Source organism: Mirounga angustirostris, unplaced genomic scaffold (assembly GCF_029215605.1).
Source record: "Mirounga angustirostris isolate CCGP_5_RB_7025 unplaced genomic scaffold, mMirAng1.0.hap1 SCAF_9, whole genome shotgun sequence".
NCBI classification, from domain to species: domain Eukaryota; kingdom Metazoa; phylum Chordata; class Mammalia; order Carnivora; family Phocidae; genus Mirounga; species Mirounga angustirostris.
Window position 1 is genome coordinate 53,992,325 of NW_026991717.1, and position 20,871 is coordinate 54,013,195.

Below are 20,871 nucleotides of genomic sequence, written 5' to 3' on the forward strand. Positions count from 1 at the left end.
CTACAATTTTAGGTTGTGGCTTAAATATCTCTCCCTTAGGAAAGACTTCCTAAATCCCCAAAACAGCCAAGTCCCCTGATATATGCTGTCCTAATACTCTATTCTTTCCCCTCATAGTACTTATTGGGATCCTGATTAAATAACTATTAATTACGTGTTTAAAATCTTTCTTCCCTCCTAGAATATAAGCTCCAGAAGGGTAAAGACTGGTGCCTGGGGCGCCTGGGTGGCTCAGTTGGTTAAGCGACTGCCTTCGGCTCAGGTCATGATCCTGGAGTCCCAGGATCGAGTCCCGCATCGGGCTCCCTGCTCGGCAGGGAGTCTGCTTCTCCCTCTGACCCTCCTCCCTCTCATGTTCTCTGTCTCTCATTCTCTCTCTCTCAAATAAATAAATAAAATCTTAAAAAAAAAAAAAAAAAAGACTGGTGCCTGACACATAGTAAATTAATATGTTGCCGAGGAAATGAGTAAAATATTCCACAACAACTTTCAAAACAGGTAAGTTACTAATTAACGAGTTAAATGTTTATTACCTCAATTTAATAGCATACTAACCCTACAAAATTGTTAGAAGTGACCCAAACATCTATCTTTCTTCCCCTTCCTTCCTTTCTTCCTTCGTTTGTTTGTTTTCTCTTTTCCTCACAAATATTAATGATGCAGAACTGTATCCAAGTTCATCTTCAACATGAGCCTCCAGAATGTCTAGCTACAAGTCTCTCCTACACCAGTTCCTTTTTCTGTCCATTTGTCTGTCTTCCCCACCCAGCTTCTCCACATCCTGGTGCCACCTGGTTGGCTTGACCAGTGGGCACTGAGGCCTCCTTTGCAAGGCCTGGGGAACTTAGGGCAACATGCATGTGCTGCTACCCACCCTACAGCCTGATCAGCAACAACTATTTGGACTTCTGGATATTCTGGAAATAGTCGGAAGGGTGGCCTATCACAGGCGTTGGGAGAGGGGTATGTTAAGAGGTAAGAGGAGCCTCCTCTTTCTTTCACCTCGCTGGCCAATGGTCCAAGGACAGTCTCTGGGTCGTCCTGGCAGAGCGTCCAGCCCAGGACCCATGCGGTGCTGATCTCTGAATCCAGGTGAGATGCAGACAAACTTGGCAGCACCAAAGAAGAAAGGATGCTACAAAGGCAGTCAGTGAGAGCTCTGGGCTTCGGAGGGATTTAAAGCACCCTAGTCACCCAGCATCCCTGGTCCCTACCCGGAGCTGAAAGCCCACCCACCTAAGATTTCCCAGGGCTGATAAACCAGACCTGGCTCCCATACTTCCACTCCTCCTATCCACCATCTTTCTTGTTTCGACTTCCAGCACACCTGTCTCCTACTTCCTGGCTTCTTCTCTAAATCACACACTTTCTTTCCAAGCGTAGCGTCTCCCTCTCTCCCAAGACGAAGTGCCTTCGGTGGCTTGGCGTAGAGGCGCTGAACGGCTGTCAGGAGGCGATGGTGCCTGGCAGCTCCAAACACAAAGCCAGACTGGGACGGCCTGGGTGCAACAGGAGCACTTGCTCAAGCGACCTCTTGAACCCACCTGGCCTGCGTCTGAACTCCCTCCTTCCCTCACCGCCAGCTGCACATTCGTGTCACGGGGGTGGGGGTGGGGGTGAATCACAAGCTTTATCTGCTTTATATAGTCACACAGGTCATCAACAAAGTATCACAACCTTCAGAGAGATTTTCCTTCCTTCCTTCTTCTCAAGCCCATAATTAAACTCCAGGTGACAAAGGGGTGGAGGAAGGAGCTGGGGCACGAGACTGACAAACAGCTCCTCTGCTGCCCCCAGAACAGAGGCAGCCAAGGCTGTGAGTGCCATGTCAGGGTGACCTTTCCAGAACATAACAAATCATCTTAGTCCAGGTCAAAGTCCCTCTTCCCCTTTGTAATCACCACTACGCTACCCACCCAGAGTGCTCCCGTCTGTGAAGCATCTGCCTCCATGCCAGCCCCGTGCCACCTCAACGTGAAGGCTTCTGTGTTAGCACACTATAATCCCAAACCTAACGTGGGCCTAATTCTCTGCTGGGCCGTCCATCAGAGCCACCTGTGTCCTAGAGTCATGAAAAGCTCAATGGATGGGCAGGGATGTTCCATTCATCCAATTCAACAAAGAAAGACATTGTTTTCCTCCAAGGATTTTGTGGGTTCAGGTCTGAAATGGTCCGGGATTGGCACAGCTCCCAGAGCAGAACTTCCATCCATTTTTGTGTGTCTGCCCCCGCAGCTCCCATTAGCGGAGGAACCAGACCACGCTGATGGCTCCTCCGAATGGGGCGGAGTAGACCACGTCGAAGCCCTGCAGGTTGATGACCACGTACTGGCTTCCTTTGGTGATGACCTTCCCAACATTCTTGCCGTACTTCTTTAGCTTCTGCCGGCACCTCCTCTTGAGCTTCTCGCCGGGCGCTGGCTCCTCCCGTGGCTCCTAGCAGTCCGGGAGGACGGCAGGTGCACCTTGTGCGCGCTCCGGGCCCCCGGGAGCCCCGCGCTCACGCCGCTCGCTGCCTCGGGCTCGTGCTCGTGCTCAAGCTCCGGCTGCTCCGGGAGGGTGGCTGCCTCCTCATCCCCCTCCGTCCGCGCTCCCCCCCCAGCCCCCCAGCCCCGCGGCGCAGGAAGCCACTCGCCGCCTTGCTTCAGGGCCTGTCATGATGCTGCAGCCCCTCTGGCGAAGGTTGGGGCGAGAAAACGCCAACCCCTAACATATTTCTTGAGAATACAATTTACTGAAACAAGTATAAAAACTTAAAAGAATATCTGCCAGTAACAACTTGCATGGTGTTCTTACAAAACATATTGTACATTCTGCAACTAGAAAATAATACCATAGGAAGAATTTAGTGAAGAAATCACTCCTTTGCTCTTCACTTCTCTTTTTGCCTCTTCACTTTAAAAATCTATTCCCTCCTCGTCTTTTCCACATTTGAGAATGAAGTAGGAAGAACCACTATGAGGATAACGGTAATAAAAGGTGGCTAGGATCTAAAATAAATGTTTCTGTTTCCATTTTAACAACTCAATCCATTTCCCCCCTAGTTTTAAAAGCAAAACTATGATAATGTTACTTTCAACTTTAATTCTTTAAGTTTCCTTGTGCCTACAGGATAACTCCAATTTGATCCAAGTATCTCTTGATGACTCTTGCCCATCTTTCCGATCTTATCTACTATCACACTCACCTAGACAGACCATAGAGAGCAGTGTTCAAGCATGTCAAAACTACTCATTGGTCCCAGAGCAAGCTTTGTTCCTTTAGTCACAAAATCTACTTGTCTCTTTAATCCTCAAATCCTACTGTACTCTTACCACCCAGAAAAAATACTGCCTCTTCCATGAAGACCTCTCTGATACCCTCAGTCAAAATTTCTCTCCTTGCTCATGCTCCAGTGACTATTAGAACGATTATGACATTCTACCTTATATTTTGGCTGCCTTTGTATAAGTCTCTCCTTCTAAACATCAGAGAGAATCCATAGCTTAATCATATTTGTAAACCTTCATGTTGTCTTTCACATAAAAAATCCTCAAAATATGTTAGACAAATTGCACATATCTCAGAAAGTAACAAGAGGATTATGATTCAAGTAACATGTTGATTAAGTTTAAAGGAAGTACAATAACATAAGCTTTTTTCAATTTCTTAAATTTATGTTTTAAGAAAAGTTGCCTAATCAAATACTGTTCAGTCTTAAGATTTAGTCCGAAATATTTAGAGCTGAAGACCTTAAAAAAAAAGAAATGAACCATCTCATTTCATAACAAAAAAATGACTTAAGTTTTCTATTCATAGCCTGTTGCACCAATCAAATGGCATCCACTTCAAATGTGAAATACTGTTGAACTGTATCTGAAAAAAAATTAAAAATGAATGCTATAAAAAATCTCATTGGAAAATTCATAGGGGAGAATGAGTTTACCTTCCTTTGAGTAAAATGCAGAGGAAAAAAGCTGCATTTTTATTGTAACGTATTGGTTATTTAAAATCATTTAAATAATTATTGCTAAAACATGCCTGTCAGAGAAGGGATCAAGATGGTGGAGTAGGAAGATCTTGAGCTCACCTCCTTTCACAGACACACCAAAACTACAACTAAATATGACAAACTCTCTGAGAATGACCTGAATACTAGCAAAACAGCTCTTCCACAACCAAAAATAGAAATAAAAAGCCACGTTCAGACAGGTAGGAGGGGCAGAGGCACAGTCTAGTCAGCATCCACACACCTGATACAGAAATATACAAATGGTTGGAGTAATTACAAATGTGGAGGTCCCCCCTGAGGAGCAAGGGGTTTAAGTCCTACATTAGGCACCCCTACCCAAGGGACCTGTATAGAAAAGATGAGCCCCCATAATGTCTGGACATGAAAATCAATGGGGTGTATCTCCAGGATAGCAAGAGGGCTACAGGACCCTGAGAATCTGCTTTTAAAGGGCCAGGCTACAAACTCACTTGTTCCCAGACCCAACACAGAGGCAACAGCTTGAAAAGCACCTGGGCCATATGTGAAGGAAAGTTATTAACTAATTTTAAGGTAAGTCCAGGAAGGGCAGGGATCTATAGGGATGTTCTCCAGGAGTGGAAGTGCTTGTAGGCACCACTTCTGACACTCTTCATGTGCCCTGCTATGACCATTCACCCCACCAGGTATTCCCCTATGGATCAGCCCTGCCCAATGTGCATACTCTGGCAGGTGCCCATCCAAAGTGGTTCCTGCTCAGCCACACCTGGCAGGCAGCCTAAGACAAGACAGCAGCCCCTGCTGGGGTGGGGAAGCTGTCAGTTCTACCCAACAGCATGCCCGAACAGTTGTGATTGGGCCTCTCGGCCATCTGCACCAGGAACTAGTCCTGCCCACCAGTATCCCTATAGCAGTCTCGACCTAACCACATCAGAAGGGCATGGGGTGCCCTGGTTCTGGTGACGAGGGGGAGATTGCACATCTGGGCCCCACAGGGCACCTTCTACATAAGGCCACTCCCTTAAGACTGGGAGATGCAGCTGACCTATCTAACAGAGAAACACAGAGAGTCAAGCAAAATGAGGAGACAAAGGTATAGGCTGAAAACAAAACAACAAGATAAAGCCTCGGAAAAAGAACCAGAGATAAGCAATCTACCTGAAAAAGAGTTCAACGTAATGGTCATAATGATATTCACTGAACTTGGAAGAATGGATGAATGCACTAAGAACTTCATCAAAGAAGTAGAAAATATAAAAAAGAGCCAATCAGAGCTGAAGAATAAAAGCAAGTAAAATGAAAAATACACTAGAGGGAATCAAGAGCAGGTTAAAAGATGCAGAACATATCAGTGATCTGGAAGACAGAATAGTGGAAATCACTCAAGTTGAACAAAAAAAAGAAAAAAGAACTTAAACAAAAGAGGGTAGTTTAAGAGATGACTAGGACAATATCAAGTGTACTAATATTTTTTGCATTACAGGGGTACCAGAAGGAGAAGGGAAAGAGGGGCAGAAAACTTATATGAAAAAATATAGCTGAAAACTTTCCTAACCTAGAGGAGAAAACAGACAATCCAGGTCTAGAAAGCACAGAACCCAAAACAAGATGAAAACAAAGAGATATGCATTAAGACATAATAATTAATATGTCAAAGGTTAAAGATAAGAGAATTGGGGCACCCGGGTGGCTTAGTTGATTGAGCATCCGCCTTCAGCTCAGGTCATGATCTCAGGGTCCTGGGATTGAGCCCTGCATTGGGCTCCCTGTTCAGCAGGGAGTCTACTTCTCCCTCTGCCCCTCTGCCTGCTTGTGCTCTCTCTCTCTCTCATACAAATAAAATCTTTATAAAAAAAGATAAAGAGAATTTTAAAAGCAGCTAGAGGGAAGCAAAAACTTACCTATAAAGGAAACCCTATCAGGCTCTTAGCTGATTTTTCAGCAGAAACTTTGCAGGCCAGAAGGGATTGTCATGATATATTCAAATTGTAGAAAGGAAAAGCGAATAACCAAGAATATTCTACCTGGCAAGGTTACCACTCAGAATTAAATAAGAGAGAGTTTCCCAGACAAACAAAAGTTAAAGGAGTTCATCATCACTAAATGAGCCTTATAAGAAAGGTTAAAGGAACTCCTGTTAAGTGGAAAAGAAAAGGCCATAACTAGAAGTAACATTTTAAAAGAAAAAATGTCACTGGTAAAAGCAAACATAGTAAAGGTAGGGAATCAACCAATTCTAAAGCTACTATGGAGATTATGACAAAAGTAATAAAATCAAGTATATTTATAATAAAGAAATATAAAAATAAAAAATGTAAAATATGTCAGAAATATAAAATGTGGAGGGGTGCCTTGTCAGTTAAGTGTCTGACTCTTGGTTTCAGCTCAGGTTGTGATCTCATGGGTGGTGAGACTGAGCCCTGCGTCGGGCGTCACGCTCAGTGGGGAGTCTGCTTGAAGATTCTCTCCCTCTGCCTCTCTCCCCATTTGAGTGCATATTCTTGCTCTTAAATAAATAAATCTTAAAAAAAAAAAAGGAATATAAAATATGGAGGAGACGAGTTAAAATGTAATGGTTTTAGAATGTGTCTGAAGTTAAGTGACCACCAACTTAAAATAAACTGCTATATATATGTAAGGTGTTATATATGTACCAAAAACCAAAAGCCCGTAATAGATATACAAAAAATAAAGAGAAAGGAATCTAAACAAAACATTAGAGAAAGTCATCAATTCACAAGGGAAGAGAGCAAGAGAAGGAACAGAAAAGAACTACAAAAACAATAAAAAAAATTAACAAAATGGTAGTAAGTACATACCCATCAAGAATTAGTTTGAATGTAAATGGACTAAGTGCTATAATCAAAACACACAGGTGGCAGAATGGATAACAAAAATAAGACCCATCTAGTATTCTGCTTACAAGAAACTTCAGACTTAAAGACACATACAGAGTAAAAGTGAAGGGATGGAAAAAGACAGTCCATGCAAATGGAAGCAAAAAAAAAAAAAAAAAAAAAAGCTGGGGTAGCAACATTTTTATCAGACAAAATAGACTTTAAAACAAAGACTGTATGTAACAAGAGGACAAAGAGGGGCATCCTATGATGATAAAGGGATCAATCCAATGATGATAAAGGGATCAATCCAGTTAAGAGGATATAACAATTCTAAATATTTATGCACCCATCTCAGGAGCACCTAAATATATAAAGCAAATATTAACAGAAAGAAAGGAAGAAACTGATCATACTATAATAAAAGCAGGGGATTTTAACACCATACTTACATCAATGGATAGATCATCCAGACAGAAAATAAACAAGGGAAACAGTAGCTTTGAAGGACACATTAGACCACACTGATCTAACAGACATATACAATACATTCTGTCTCAAAACAACAGAGTATACATTCTTTTCAAGTGTACATGAAACCTTCTCCAGAACAGATCACATGATAGGCCACAAAACAAGTCTCAATACATTTAAGAAGACTGAAATCATATCAAGCATCTTTTCCAACCACAACAGTATGAAACTAGAAATCAATTATAAGAAAAACTCTGGAAAGAATACAAACACAAAGAGCTACTAAACAACAAATGGATCAACCAAGAAATCAAAGAGGAAATTAAAAAATACATGGAAACAAATGAACATGAAAGCACAGTGGTCCAAATCTTTGGGATGCAGCAAAAACAGTTCTAAGACGGAAGTCTACAGAGATATAGGCCTACCTCAAGAAACAAGAAAAATCTCAAATAAAAATACCTAACCTGGGCACCTGGGTGGCTCAGATGGTTAAGCGTCTGCTTTCGGCTCAGGTCATGATCCCAGAGTCCTGGGATCAAGTCCCGCATCGGGCTCCCTGCTCAGCAGGGAGCCTGCTTCTCCCTCTGCCTCTGCCTCTCTCTCTCTCTCTCCCTGTCTCTCATGAATAAATAAATAAAATCTTTAAAAAAAAAAAATACCTAACCTTATACCTAAATAAACTAGAAAAAGAACAAAGCCCCAAACTAGCAGAAGGAAGGAAATAAAACAAGTAGAGCAGAAATAAATGAAATAGTAAAAGAACAATAAAAAAGATCAATGAAATCAAGAGCTGCTTCTTTGAAGAGATGAACAAAACTGATAAACCCTTAGCCAGACTCATCAAGAAAACATGAGTGGACTCAAACAGAATCAGAAATGAAGAAGAAATAACAACCAACACCACAGAAATACAAAAGATTATAGATTATGAAAAATTATATGCCAACAAATTGGGACATCCTAGGAGAAATGGATAAATTCTTTGAAACATACAATCTTCTAAGACTCAATCAGAAGAAAAGAAAATCTCAACAGTTTAATTACAGGCATACTTTGTTTTACTGAACTTTGCTTTATGCACTTCACAGATATTATATTTTTTAAAACTAAAGGTTTTGGCAACCCTGATTTAAGCAAGTCTATTAGTTCCACTCCTCCAACAGCATTTGCTCACTTCATGTCTCTGTGTCACATTTTGGTAATTCTCACAATATTTCAAACATTTTATTATTACTTTATGTCATAGTGATTTGTGATCAATGATCTTTGATGTTACTATTTTAATTTTTTTCCAGTGCCATGAACCATACCCATATAATTTAATAAATGTTGCATATGTTATGACTGCTCCATGGACCAGCTGTTCCCCAGTCCCAGTCTCTCTCCCTCTCCTTGGGCCTCTCTATTCCCCAAGACACAATATTGAAATTAGGCCAATGAATATAACACTGCAATGGCCTCTTAAGCGTTCAAGTGAAAGGAAGAGTCACACATCTATCATTTTATTATTTTTTTTAGAGATTTTATTTATGTATTTGACAGAGCGCGAGTACAAGCAGGGGAAGTGGCAGGCAGAGGGAGGGAAGCAGGCTTCCCACTGAGCAGGGAGTCCGATGCGGGTCTCGATCCCAGGACCCTGGGATCATGACCTGAGCCGAAGGCAGACGCTTAACCAACTGAGCCACCCAGGCATCCCTATTTAAAGACTTTTTTTTTTTAATTTTAGAGAGACAGTGTTGGGGGGGAGGGGCAGGGGGAGAGGGGAGAGATAATCTCAAGCAGACTTCGTCCTGAGCACGGAGCCCGACGTGGGGCTTGATCTCACAACCGTGAGATCATGACCTCAGCCAAAATCAAGAGTTGGATGCTTAACTGACTGAGCCACCCAAGCGTCCTGACATCTATCACTTTAAATCAAAAGCTAAAAACAATTAAGCTTAATGAGGAAGGTATGTCAAAAGCTGAGCTAGGCCAAAAGCTAGGCCTTATGTCAAACAGCCAAACTGAAAATGAAAAGAAATTCTTGAAAAAAATTTTAAGTGTTATTCCAGTGAACACACAAATAATAAGAAAATGAAACAGACTTACTACTTATATGAGAAAGTTTTCGTGGACTGGATAGAAGACCAAATCAACCACAACATTCCCACAAATCGAAGCCTAATCCAGAGTAAGGCCCTAACTTTCTTCAACTCTATGAAGGCTGAGAGAGGTGAGGAAGCTGGAAAAAAAAAAAAAAATGATGCTGGCAAAGGTTGGGTCATGAGATTTAAGGAAAGTAGCTGTCTCCATAACATAAAAGTTCAAGGTGAAGCAGCACGTAATGATGTAAAAGCTGCAGCAAGTTGTCTAGAAGATCTAGCTAAGATGATTAATATAGATGAAACAGCCTTATATTGGACAAGATGCCATCTATGACTTTCATAGCTGGAGAGGAGAAGCCAATACCTGGCTTCAAGGCTTCAGAAGACAGGCTGACTCTCTTGTTAGGGGTCAGTGCAGCTGGTGACTTTCAGTTGAAGCCAATGCTCATTGACCATTCCAAAAATCCTAAGGCTCTTAAGAATGATGCTACATCTAACTCTGCCTGTGCTCTATCAATGGAACAACAAAGCCTGGATGACAGCACATCTGTTTACAACATGGTTTACTGAATATTTTAAGCACACATTGAGACCTACTCCTCAGGAAAAAGACTCCTTTTAAAATATTCCTGCTCATTGACAATGTACCTGGTAACCCAAGAGTTCTGATTGAAAACATTAATGTTTCTGTGCCTGTTTTTAGTTTTGTTTTGTTTTCATGTCTGTTAACACAACACCCATTCTGCAGCCCCCTGATCAAGAAGTCATGATAACTTTCAAGTTTTATTACTTAAATTCATTTTGTGAGGCTAGAACTGCTTAGTGATTCCTACAACGGATGGAGGCAAGGTCAACTGAAAACCTTCTGGAAAGGATAAACCATTCTACATCAAGTTAAGGACATTAGTGATTCCTAGAAAGATGTCAAAATTTCAACATTAACAGGACTTTGGAAGAAATTGATTCCAGGCCTCATGGATGACTTTGAGGAGTTTGAGACTGAAGTGGTGGAAATAGCAAGAGAACTAGAATGACAAGTAGAGCCTGAAGATATGACTAAATTGCTGCTATCTCACAAAAAAACTTGCACGGATGAACAGTTGCTTCTTTTGGAGGAGTAAAGAATGTGGTTTCTTGAAATGGAATCTACTGGAAGAAGCTGTGAAGACTGTTGAAATGACAACAAAGGATTTAGAATATAACATAAACTCAGTTGATAAAGGAGTGGCAGGGTTTGAGAGGATGGACTCCAATTCTGAAAGAAGTTTTATTTATTTTTATTAAATATTTATTTGACAGAGAGACACACAGAGAGAGAAGGAACACAAGCAGGGGGAGTGGGAGAGGGAGAAGCAGGGTCCCCGCCAAGCAGGGAGCCCGATGTGGAGCTCGATCCCAGGACCCTGGGATCATGACCTGAGCCAAAGGCAGACGCTTAATGACTGAGCCACACAGGCGCCCCGAAAGAAGTTTTATTATGGGGAAAATGCTGTCAAATAATACTGCATACTACAAAGGAATCATTCATGAAAGAAAGTTAACAGATACAGCGAACTTCACTGTTGTCTTATTTTAAGAAATTGCCACAGCTACCCCAAACTTTAGCAACCACCCTTTATCAATCAATAGCCATCAACACAGGCAAGACCCTCTACCAGCAAAAAGATTACATCTTGCTGAAATGTCAAATGACTATTTTTAGCAGTATTTTCAATTAAGATATGTACATTATTTTTTTAGTCATAATGCTATTGTACACTTAATAGACTACAACACAGTGTAAAGATAACTTTTATATGCACCAGAAAACCAAAAAATTCACTGGACTTGCTTTATCATGATATCTGCTTTATTGTGGTGGCCTGGAAAGAAACACACAATATCTCTGTTGTATTCCTGTACTAGCAATGAAATTGAATCAGTAATCAAAAACTCCCATCAACCCAAAGTCCAGGAACAGATGTGACTTCTACCAAAGAAGAGTTAATACCTATTCTTCTCAAACTATTGCAAGAAATCAAAGAGGAAGGAATACTGCCAAATTCGTTGTACAAGCTCAGCATTACCCTCATACCAACAGCAGACAAAAACACTACAAAAAAGAACATTACTGGCCAACATCCCTGATGAACTGACATGTAAGAATCTTCAACAAAATATTAGCAAGCTGAATTCAACAATACATTAATAAAAGGATCATGCACCACAATCAAGAGGGATTTATTCCAGGGATACAAGGATGGTTCAATATTTGCAAATCAACGGGTCGCCTAGGTGGCTTAGTTGTTAAGCGTCTGCCTTCGGCTCAGGTCATGATCCCAGAGTCCCGGGATCAAGCCCTGCATCGGGCTCCCTGCTCGGCGGGAGGCCCGCTTCTCCCTCTCCCACTCCCCCTGCTTGTGTTCCCTCTCCTGCTGTGTCTCTCTCTGTCAAATAAATAAATAAAATCTTTAAAAAAAAAAATATTTGCAAATCAATTAACAAAATGAAGGATAAAACCCATATGAGCATCTCAGTAGATGCAGAAGAAGCATTTGACAAAATACATCATCCTTTTATGCTAAAAACTCAACAAACTGGGTATATAGCGAACACCTCAACATAATAAGGAAGTACATGACAAACCCACACCTAACATCACACTCAATAGTGAAATGCTGAAATATTTTCCTCAAGATAAGAATGAGAAGGATGCCTACCCTTTCTACTTTTGTTCAACATAGCACCGGAAGTCCTAGCCACAACAATCAGTTAGGAAAAGGAAAGAGAAGGCATCCAAATTAGTAAGGAAGAAGTGAAACTGGTACTATCTATAGATCACAAGACACTATATGTAGAAAACCCTACACTGCACCAGAAAACCTATTAGAACTAATAAATGAATTCAGTAAGGTTGTAGGATACAAAATCAATATACAGAAATTTGTTCTGTTTCTACACACCAATAATGAACCATAACAAAGAGAAGAAACTATTCTATTTCTGCTGCATCAAAAAGATTAAAATACTTATGAATAAATTTAACCACGAGGTAAAAAACCTGTACTCTAAAAACTTTTAAGACACTGATGAAAGAAATTGAAGATGAGATAAATACAAAGATATACCATGCTTGTGGAGTGGAAGAATTAATATTGTTAAAACATCAATGCTACCCAAAGCAATCTACAGATTTAATACAATATCTATCTAAATAACAATACCATTTTTCACAAAACTATAAAAAAAACTCCTAAAATGTGTATGGAACCACAAAAGATCCCCAATAGCCAAAGCAATTCTGAGAAAGAAGAACAAAGCTGGAGGTGTTGTAATTCCAGATTTCAAGATACACTACAAATCTACAGTAATCAAAACAGTATGGTACTGGTACTAAAACACATGATCAGTAGAACAGTATAGAGAACCCAGAAATAAACCCAGAGTTAAATGGTCAATTAATCTATGAGAAAGGACGCAAGAATATACAATGGGGACAAGACAGTCAATAAAAGGTGTTGGAAAGACTAAAGAGCAACATGCAAAAGAATGAAATTGGACCACACTTTCTTATATCTATTTGAAAATAAACTCAAAATGTATTAAAGACCAAGACGTAAGACCTGAAGCCATAGAACTAAAAGAAAAAACAGGTAGTAAATTCTTGGACACTGATTCTAGCAATAGTTTTTGGATCTGTCTCCTCAGCCAAGCCAAGGGCAACAAAAGCAAAAATAAACAAATGGGACTCATTTACACACTAAAAAGCTTTTGCACAGTGAAGGAAACCATCAACAAAATGAAAAGGTATCCTACTGAATGGTAGTATATATTTACAAATCACATATTTGATAATGGGTTAATATCCAAAATATATAACAAACTCATACAACTTAACACCAAAAAACCCAAACAATCTGATTTAATAATGGCAGAGGACCCAAATAGACATTTTTCCAAAGAAGTCATACAGTAGCCAAGAGACACATCAAAAGATGCTCAACATTACTAATCATCAGGGAAATGCAAATTAAAACCACAATGAGGTTATCACAAAAAAAAAAAAAAATTATTTTTTTGAGAGAGAGCGAGCAAGCACGTGGTAGGGAGGGTGGGAAGGGAGAGACAAACTTAAGTAGAGTACATGCTGAGCGTGGAGCCCAGTGGGGGGCTTGATCCCACAACCCTGAGGATCACAACCTGAGCCAAAACCAAGAGTCAGAGGCTCAACCAACTGAGCCATCCAGGTGCTCCCAAGTATCACTTTACACCTGTCAGAATGGGTAAAATAAAAAAGAGCAGAAACAGCAAGTGTTGGTGAGGATGTGATGAAAAAGAAATCTGGTACACCACTGGTGGGAATGTAAATTGGTGCAGCCGCTAGAGAAAACAGTATGGAAATTCCTCAAAAAATGAAGAACAGAACCATATGATCTAGCAATTCCACTTCTGATAATTCCATTCATCTGAAGAAAATGAAAACACTAATTCAAAAAGATATATGCACCCCATGTTAATTAAAAGTATTTACAAAGCTAAGATATGGAAACAACTTGTGTTCATCAAGAGATGAAGAGATAAAGAACATGTGGCATATATATGGTGATACAGTACTCATCCATAAAAAAGAATAAAATCTTACCACTTGCAGTACATGGGTGGACCTAAAGGGTATTATGCTAAGTGAAATAAGTCAGAGAAAGACAGATACTGTATGATTTCACTAATATGTGTAATCTAAAAAGCAAGACAAACAAAACAAAACTGAAACAGACTTATAAATAAAGAGAACAAACTGGTGGTTGCCCAGGGGGAAGGGTTTTGAGGAGGTTGGATGAAATAGGTGAAGGGGATTAAGAAGTACAAACTTAGAGCTAAGAAGTAAGTCACAGGGATGTAAAGCATAGCATAGAAAATACAGTCAATAATATCTTAATAACTTTGATGACAGATGGTATCTAGACTTATGGTGATGATTTCGCAATGTATATAAATGTCTAATTACTATGTTGTACATCTGAAACTAATATCATACTGTGTGGCAATAAAACTTCAATAATAACAAAAGTAACAATAACAAAAACCATGCATGTTATTTACATATCAAATTCTAAGGAAATGGAACAAGAGTATTATTTTGAAAGCAAAATATTGATATCACGTATCTATCATCTTTAAGCCAAACTATTTGGGAAAATACTACGGGTTAAATTATATACAAGAAAACCCTGGGGATGCCTGGGTGGCTCAGTCGTTAAGGATCTGCCTTCGGCTCAGGTCGTGATCCCGGGGTCCTGGGATCAAGCCCCCCACATCGGGCTCCCTGCTCAGCGGGAAGCCTGCTTCTCCCTCTCCCACTCCCCCTGCTTGTGTTCCCTCTCTCGCTGTCTCTCTCTGTCAAATAAATAAATAAAATCTTAAAATTAAAAAAAAAAAAGAAAACCCTGAAAATGTTCATATTTACTGTGGTAATACAATCTTTTACTGGTACTGCCTGTAGTAAATGCCTGCTAGCTGGCTTTGAAATCTTTTGAATTATCTACTCTAATACTGCTGTGGCAACAGGACTGAATTATAATGAAAAATTTTTATAGCCAAAAGGAACCAAAACATATAAGTTCTCTTCACTGGTATTTTTCTTTATAAAATATAAAAGGTTATATATAAAACTTCATTTGTATACTACGCATTTAATATAATATTAAAAAAAAGAGAAACAATACAGTTAAAAGAAATCAAGAACATACCTGTGGAACATTCTTTATAACAGGCACTGGCTGAATAATGGGTAAAACATCAGATTTAGAAGCAGCAATTGGCTCAACTGGAGTTGATATGTTCAGTGGTGCCATTCTCTCATCTTGATCATTTATCAATTCTATATTTTCACTTACTTCTACAGAAGGAGGTGGCATCTGGGCAGTAGGTTTAGAAGGAACTGATTCTTCCAGTGAAGGATAAGTAAAATCCACTAAAATCCCCAAAAGAATAATATTTTTTCAAAGAACAGCAAACCCCATAAATAGTACTTACATATCTCATGCATGTTATATGTAATAGTTAAATGTAAAGTAAATGAGGTGACAACCACAACAATCTTAAAGAATTAACTTAACTTCCAGGCTGTGGACACCTCGTATTTTTTATGCCTGAAAACAAACTGCTATCCAATAGGACAAGTACACACACAACCAAGAACATTACCCTGAGAACATAAATAATTTAAAGTTAATCCAAAGCAATTTTAAACAAAAATTTTCACATACATACATGAGATAGACACCTCTTCATTCTTGCCTCGTGGGGGTGGAGTGACTTTAGCATTTGTAGTATACTGAGGATAACAAAGGAGCCAGTTTTCATAGCCTCCTTCTAAAACCAAAGGCTCATTGCGCAGGACAGTTTTACTTTCCCACTATAAAATAAGGAAATAGTATTTTTAATATGGCGGCAGTCTCTTCACAGTTAAAAACACAAAAAACTGAATTTGAATTTTAAAACTGCTCTCTTAAAGATTCATCTTTGAAATGATAAAAAATGAGAGCTGAATTCAAAATTCAGCATTGAATGAAAGAAATGGATAGATCAGGTTTTTAAAACCACACAAGTAATCCATGATCTTAGAAGAAAGTCATGAAAAAAAGTTCATATACAATAAAAATCATCCATAATCTAACCACCCAGAGATACCACTTTAACATTTTAGGGTTTAGTCTTAGAGTTTTCTATGCAGACGTATATTTTTTAAATTTTATTTTTACAAAACAGTGAAACTTCTATGCTGCTGCTTTTCTCTTTTATGAACATCTTTTATTAACAGTTATATCACCATTTGTAATGACCAGATAATATTCTATTTTATACACACACACACACCACCCCCAAACTGAATCAATCATTGGAATACATTATGGTTATTTTCCCCATTTAATTATAAACAATGCTGAGATAAACACTGAAGATCCTTATATATGCACACACCCAATCAACCCCATTAGGGAAAATCCCCAGAAGTGGTGTTGCTGAGCCAAGGCACATGAACATTTTAAGGCTTTTGATATATATTCCTAATCTTTAAATGACCTTTAAAAATATATATCCATATATTTTTATAGGGTAATTTACTAGAACTAGAACTGCTGGATTGAAAGTTTGGTAGATGCTGCCAAATTGCCCTTCGGAAGGACAATACCAATTTATATATTTGCCAATACTGTATGAGAATGCCTATTATAAATCTTTATAATTTTTACCAAACTGGTAGACATAAAATGGTATCATGTTTTAATTAGCTTTTATTAGTGAAGCTGCACATCTTTTAGTATATTTATTAACCACTGATACTCTAGGACATAACTAATCTCCCTTGTCCATTTTTCGGTAGAGTTTGCTATTTTCTTAGTAAATAGTGAAGGTACTCTGAATATTAAGAAAAATAGCTCTTTGTCATATATGTTACAATTATTTTTCCTGATTGACTTTTACTTTACTTATAGGATTTTTAACACAGTCAAATATATAGATCTTCCTTTACAGTGTCTTGATTTAGGATCAAGATAATAAAAAACACCCACAAATGGTTTTTCCTAGTATTTCCTGTTTCAATCAATATATTTATGTCATTGACCCATTTGGAATATACTGTGATCTAAGAAGTAAGGTAGGGGTCCCCCTTCTTTACTTAGTGGCTAGCCAGTTGTCCCCAAACCATTCATTTCAATGCATCTTTTCCACACTGATTTATGTCATCTTTACCTTATGAAACCTTTACCTTTATGAAACTGCCACTTTTGTAGGTCAAAACTAATTGATTATTAGCAGTTTCATATAGCAATCTATACTTGGGTGTATTTCTAAATTCCCTGTTTTAAAGCATGACTTGTTTTAAGGCTTTAAGATTGCCCTCCTGAAGAGTAATGCTCCATCAACTGACCTTCCTACCAGCACATTATGTTTAATCTTACCAGCATTCAGTGCTATCAGTTTAATAATTTAACAAATTAAACTGGGCGTTTTTACCTTTGTTAATTTAATCAACAAAATGGTGTTCACTATTTCAATTTGCATTTCTCCCAGTAAAGATGATCATTTTTATGTTCTTTTTTTTTTAAATTTTATTTATTTATTTGAGAGAGAGAAAGCACATGAGAGGGGGGAGGGTCAGAGGGAGAAGCAAACTCCCCGCCAAGCAGGGAGCCCGATGTGGGACTCGATCCAGGGACTCCAGGATCGTGACCTGAGCTGAAGGCAGTCGCTTAACCAACTGAGCCACCCAGGCGCCCCCATTTTTATGTTCTGTCACTTATTCAGGTCTGTGTCCACTACTTATTTTACTATTTTATCTTAAATAATTTTATTTGCAAAAGCTCTTCATATTTTAGGTGTCCTAAACTACAGTTGGCTGTTGAACAACATGGGTCTGAACTGCACAAGTCTACTTACACACTTTTTTTTCTTTTGAGTTGACAGCAAAAGCCACGGGCATTTATTTACAACTGCCCACCCTAGTCTCCATGGAAACAAATCAAAAGTGACTGGTGCAGAGGTAGTGCCTGCTGTCCACTGAGTACCTGGGGAAACCTCCCAAGGCTGTCAGCAGCCCTCAGCAATCCCCAGCAGCCCCGAAATGGACAGGGCTATAGGTCACCATGTCCCAACAGAGTGGTTAGGTTGAAAGCCCTAGGCTGGCAGGCAGGAGGCTGGCGGAAGTGGAGGAATGCACCCAGAGGGCAGCACAGTGCTGCCCAGGAAGCCCGGCATCCCTGACACTCCCCTCTCCCGGCCCTCGTCTTCCTTGGGTTTAGGATCCTCCCTGGCCAGGGGCAGATCACTCGCCACGGTGGTTCCTGGAGGCCAGAACACACATGTGCGGCTGCAGTTGCCAACAGCCCCAGGCCGGTGGTACACCTCTAGGCAGACGGGGCAGCTGTACTGTGCTCGGGGGTGCCGTTGCTACTTGCAGGCCTACCCAGCAGTTGCCACTGCTGAGCGGAGGCCACCAGGCTGCGGAACATTGCCATTCCAGGGCCAGATCCACTGTTGCCACCAACCTTGTCCTGACACTACCCATCCGCCTATATGGGCAGATAAATATATGCACAGTAGATATACGTACAGTACTATAAATGTAGTTTCTCTTAAGATTTTAATAACATTTTCTTTTCTCTAGCTTACTTTACTGTAAGAATACAATACATGATACATATACAAAATACATGTTAATCGACTATTTATGGTATCAGTAAGGCTCTGGCCCACAGTAGGCTATTAGTAGTAAAACCTGGGAGAAGTCAAAAGTTGTGGCAGGGTGTTGGCACCCCTAACCCCTGCCTTGTTCAAAGGCCAACTGTACTACCATATTTGTTGCAAATATTTTCCTGTTTGTCTCCTACATTCTAATCTTCCGGTATTTTTTCACACTTAAAAGTTTTATTTTATCAAGTCAACCCATCTTTTTCTCCTTAGGAACTTCTTCCTTTGCTTTTATGTTTTCATAGTCTAATTTTTTTTTTTTCCATAGTCTAATTCTTAAAACAAAAAATAATGCTTTTTTCAGACAATTTATGATGTTCCTGGAAATTCTAATCCTACTTTATATAGATCAGTTTATTATTAGTTGGTGATTTAAAACTAGTCTTTTGGGTCTGAATTAAAAAAAAAAAATCTACAACCAAAGCTGATGGATGTTCTTATCCTTAAGATAAACAGCTAGTCAATATACCTTTCTAACAACCAAATAAGGCTTACAATTACAATAAACAAGGAAACTTGCTAACCTTGAAAAGTGCATCTTTCAGACTCCGTAGAGTTGTTCCAAGTTGTAAATCTTTTGTAGAACTAAACCAGTCAAGAAGTACCACATATTCCACATTCCCCCTCTTCTTCCATGTGTCTTTAGAATCATCTGGGAGTTTTGCTTCAATCCAACTAGCAGTGACTCTGAAATGTTAATGGGCAAAGGTAGACAAGAGGTCCTAATATACTAATATAAGTCACTGAGTTTTCTTCTAGTCTGTATCACACCATAGCAAACTTTAACATTTCTTTCTAAGGTCAAACTGTGTATTAGGATATTAAATATCCTAAAATGTTTAACAACTTCACCTCTGCATAACATTGGAATATATTTTAGTAATCATTAGAAACTAAAAGACATAGACTCAATTCTGACCCTTCACAAAAAAGGGGGCCATTTGAGCATCTCTCTCAGCCATATGTAAATAACTGGGGGGATCACTTAAGTAACATTATTTATACTTCAGTTCTCGTATACCTATATAATTAATAGCTAAATACGAAAATGTTTATTTAACAAACACACAGAGCATTTACTATGTGCCAGGTACTATTCTAAATGCTTTGTTCTCATACAATCTCACTGAATCCTTGCTACAAATCCTATGAAGTAGACATTACTATCCCCATTTTATAAATGGAGAAACGGAGGCACAAAGATGTTAAGTAACCTGCCCAAGGTTACAGCTGCTAAGTCAAGTCAAATTCAAACTCAGGCAATCTGGTTCAAGTCCATGCTCTTAGTTGCTTTGTGGTGCTGCCTCTTATCATCAACTGTGAATAATATCAACTCTGTATTAAAGCATGTTGTTCATGTTCTCTTTTGCTCACATACAAGTTAAAAGTTCGTACCTAAAGTCTTGAGAATGGGCCTGCAGCATGGCCCCTCCCCCCAATCCTATTGTATCAACTCCTCATCACTAACTACTTAGCCCCTCACTCCACTCCTCGCCAGCCACTGGCTTCCTTGTAGTTCCTGGTTATCGAAGTATTCTCCTGCCTAAGGGCCTCTGCTCCTGCTGCCCTTCTGTCTGGAACCCTTTCCCGCAGATAACTGCATCACTCATTTCCCTTATCCCCTCAAGATCTGCTCAGTAGTAACTTTGCTGCGAAGCTTCCCTGGATTAAAATTTTAATACCTATCCCAGTGTACACACTTGACACACCCATGTCCATAGCACTTACTAGTAGCAGGCATACATCTCAAGTTTCACTGTCTGTTTCACTGCCCCACCTCCCTGTTAAATACAAGTTCTGTGAAGCAAAATTTTTGTTCAATAGTTAAGCCCCAGAACTTAGACCATAGCAATCCAGCCCACAGTAAACTAATGCTTAGTAAATATCTGCTGAATGACTGAATGAATAATATAGTAGAATAATACAGACTTGCTCCTCCAGGTAAGGAACTCCATATTATTCCTAGCAAAGCACCTTAGCATTTTAATATTTAAGTGATGATACTGGCAAGGCAGGACTGGTGCACTTTTATTCACAAGACAAAATGGTTTGGATTTAAAAGAAAAAAAAACTCATTCCTATATAATAATACTGGTTACTATATCTTCTAGGAAAATAAAGAAAAAGAGAAGAAATATAAAATATTGTCTCATAATAGTCTCACCTGATACACAGTGATTGGAAGGATGTTTAGTCAACAAAGAATGAAAAATACTGAAATGTCATATTCTTAAGGACTATTTCTGACTCTAGGGATGTATCTGCCTAAATA

At 39.4% G+C, this 20,871-nt stretch overlaps 1 protein-coding gene across 6 annotated transcripts in view; it reads right to left on the minus strand.

Annotated features, from left to right (window-relative positions):
- Positions 1-20,871, minus strand: part of USP8 (ubiquitin specific peptidase 8) — a 74,862-nt gene that overhangs the window by 15,598 nt on the left and 38,393 nt on the right. For 5 of the 6 annotated variants that reach the window (XM_064570483.1, XM_064570486.1, XM_064570482.1 and 2 more), the window contains 3 exons: positions 19,124-19,286; positions 15,618-15,762; positions 15,095-15,318 (listed from right to left, as the gene is read on the minus strand). In XM_064570483.1, the coding sequence (XP_064426553.1) occupies positions 15,095-15,318; positions 15,618-15,762; positions 19,124-19,286 (532 nt within the window). The remainder of the gene's footprint in view (positions 1-15,094; positions 15,319-15,617; positions 15,763-19,123; positions 19,287-20,871) is intronic. The other variant, XM_064570485.1, reaches the window with a different exon arrangement.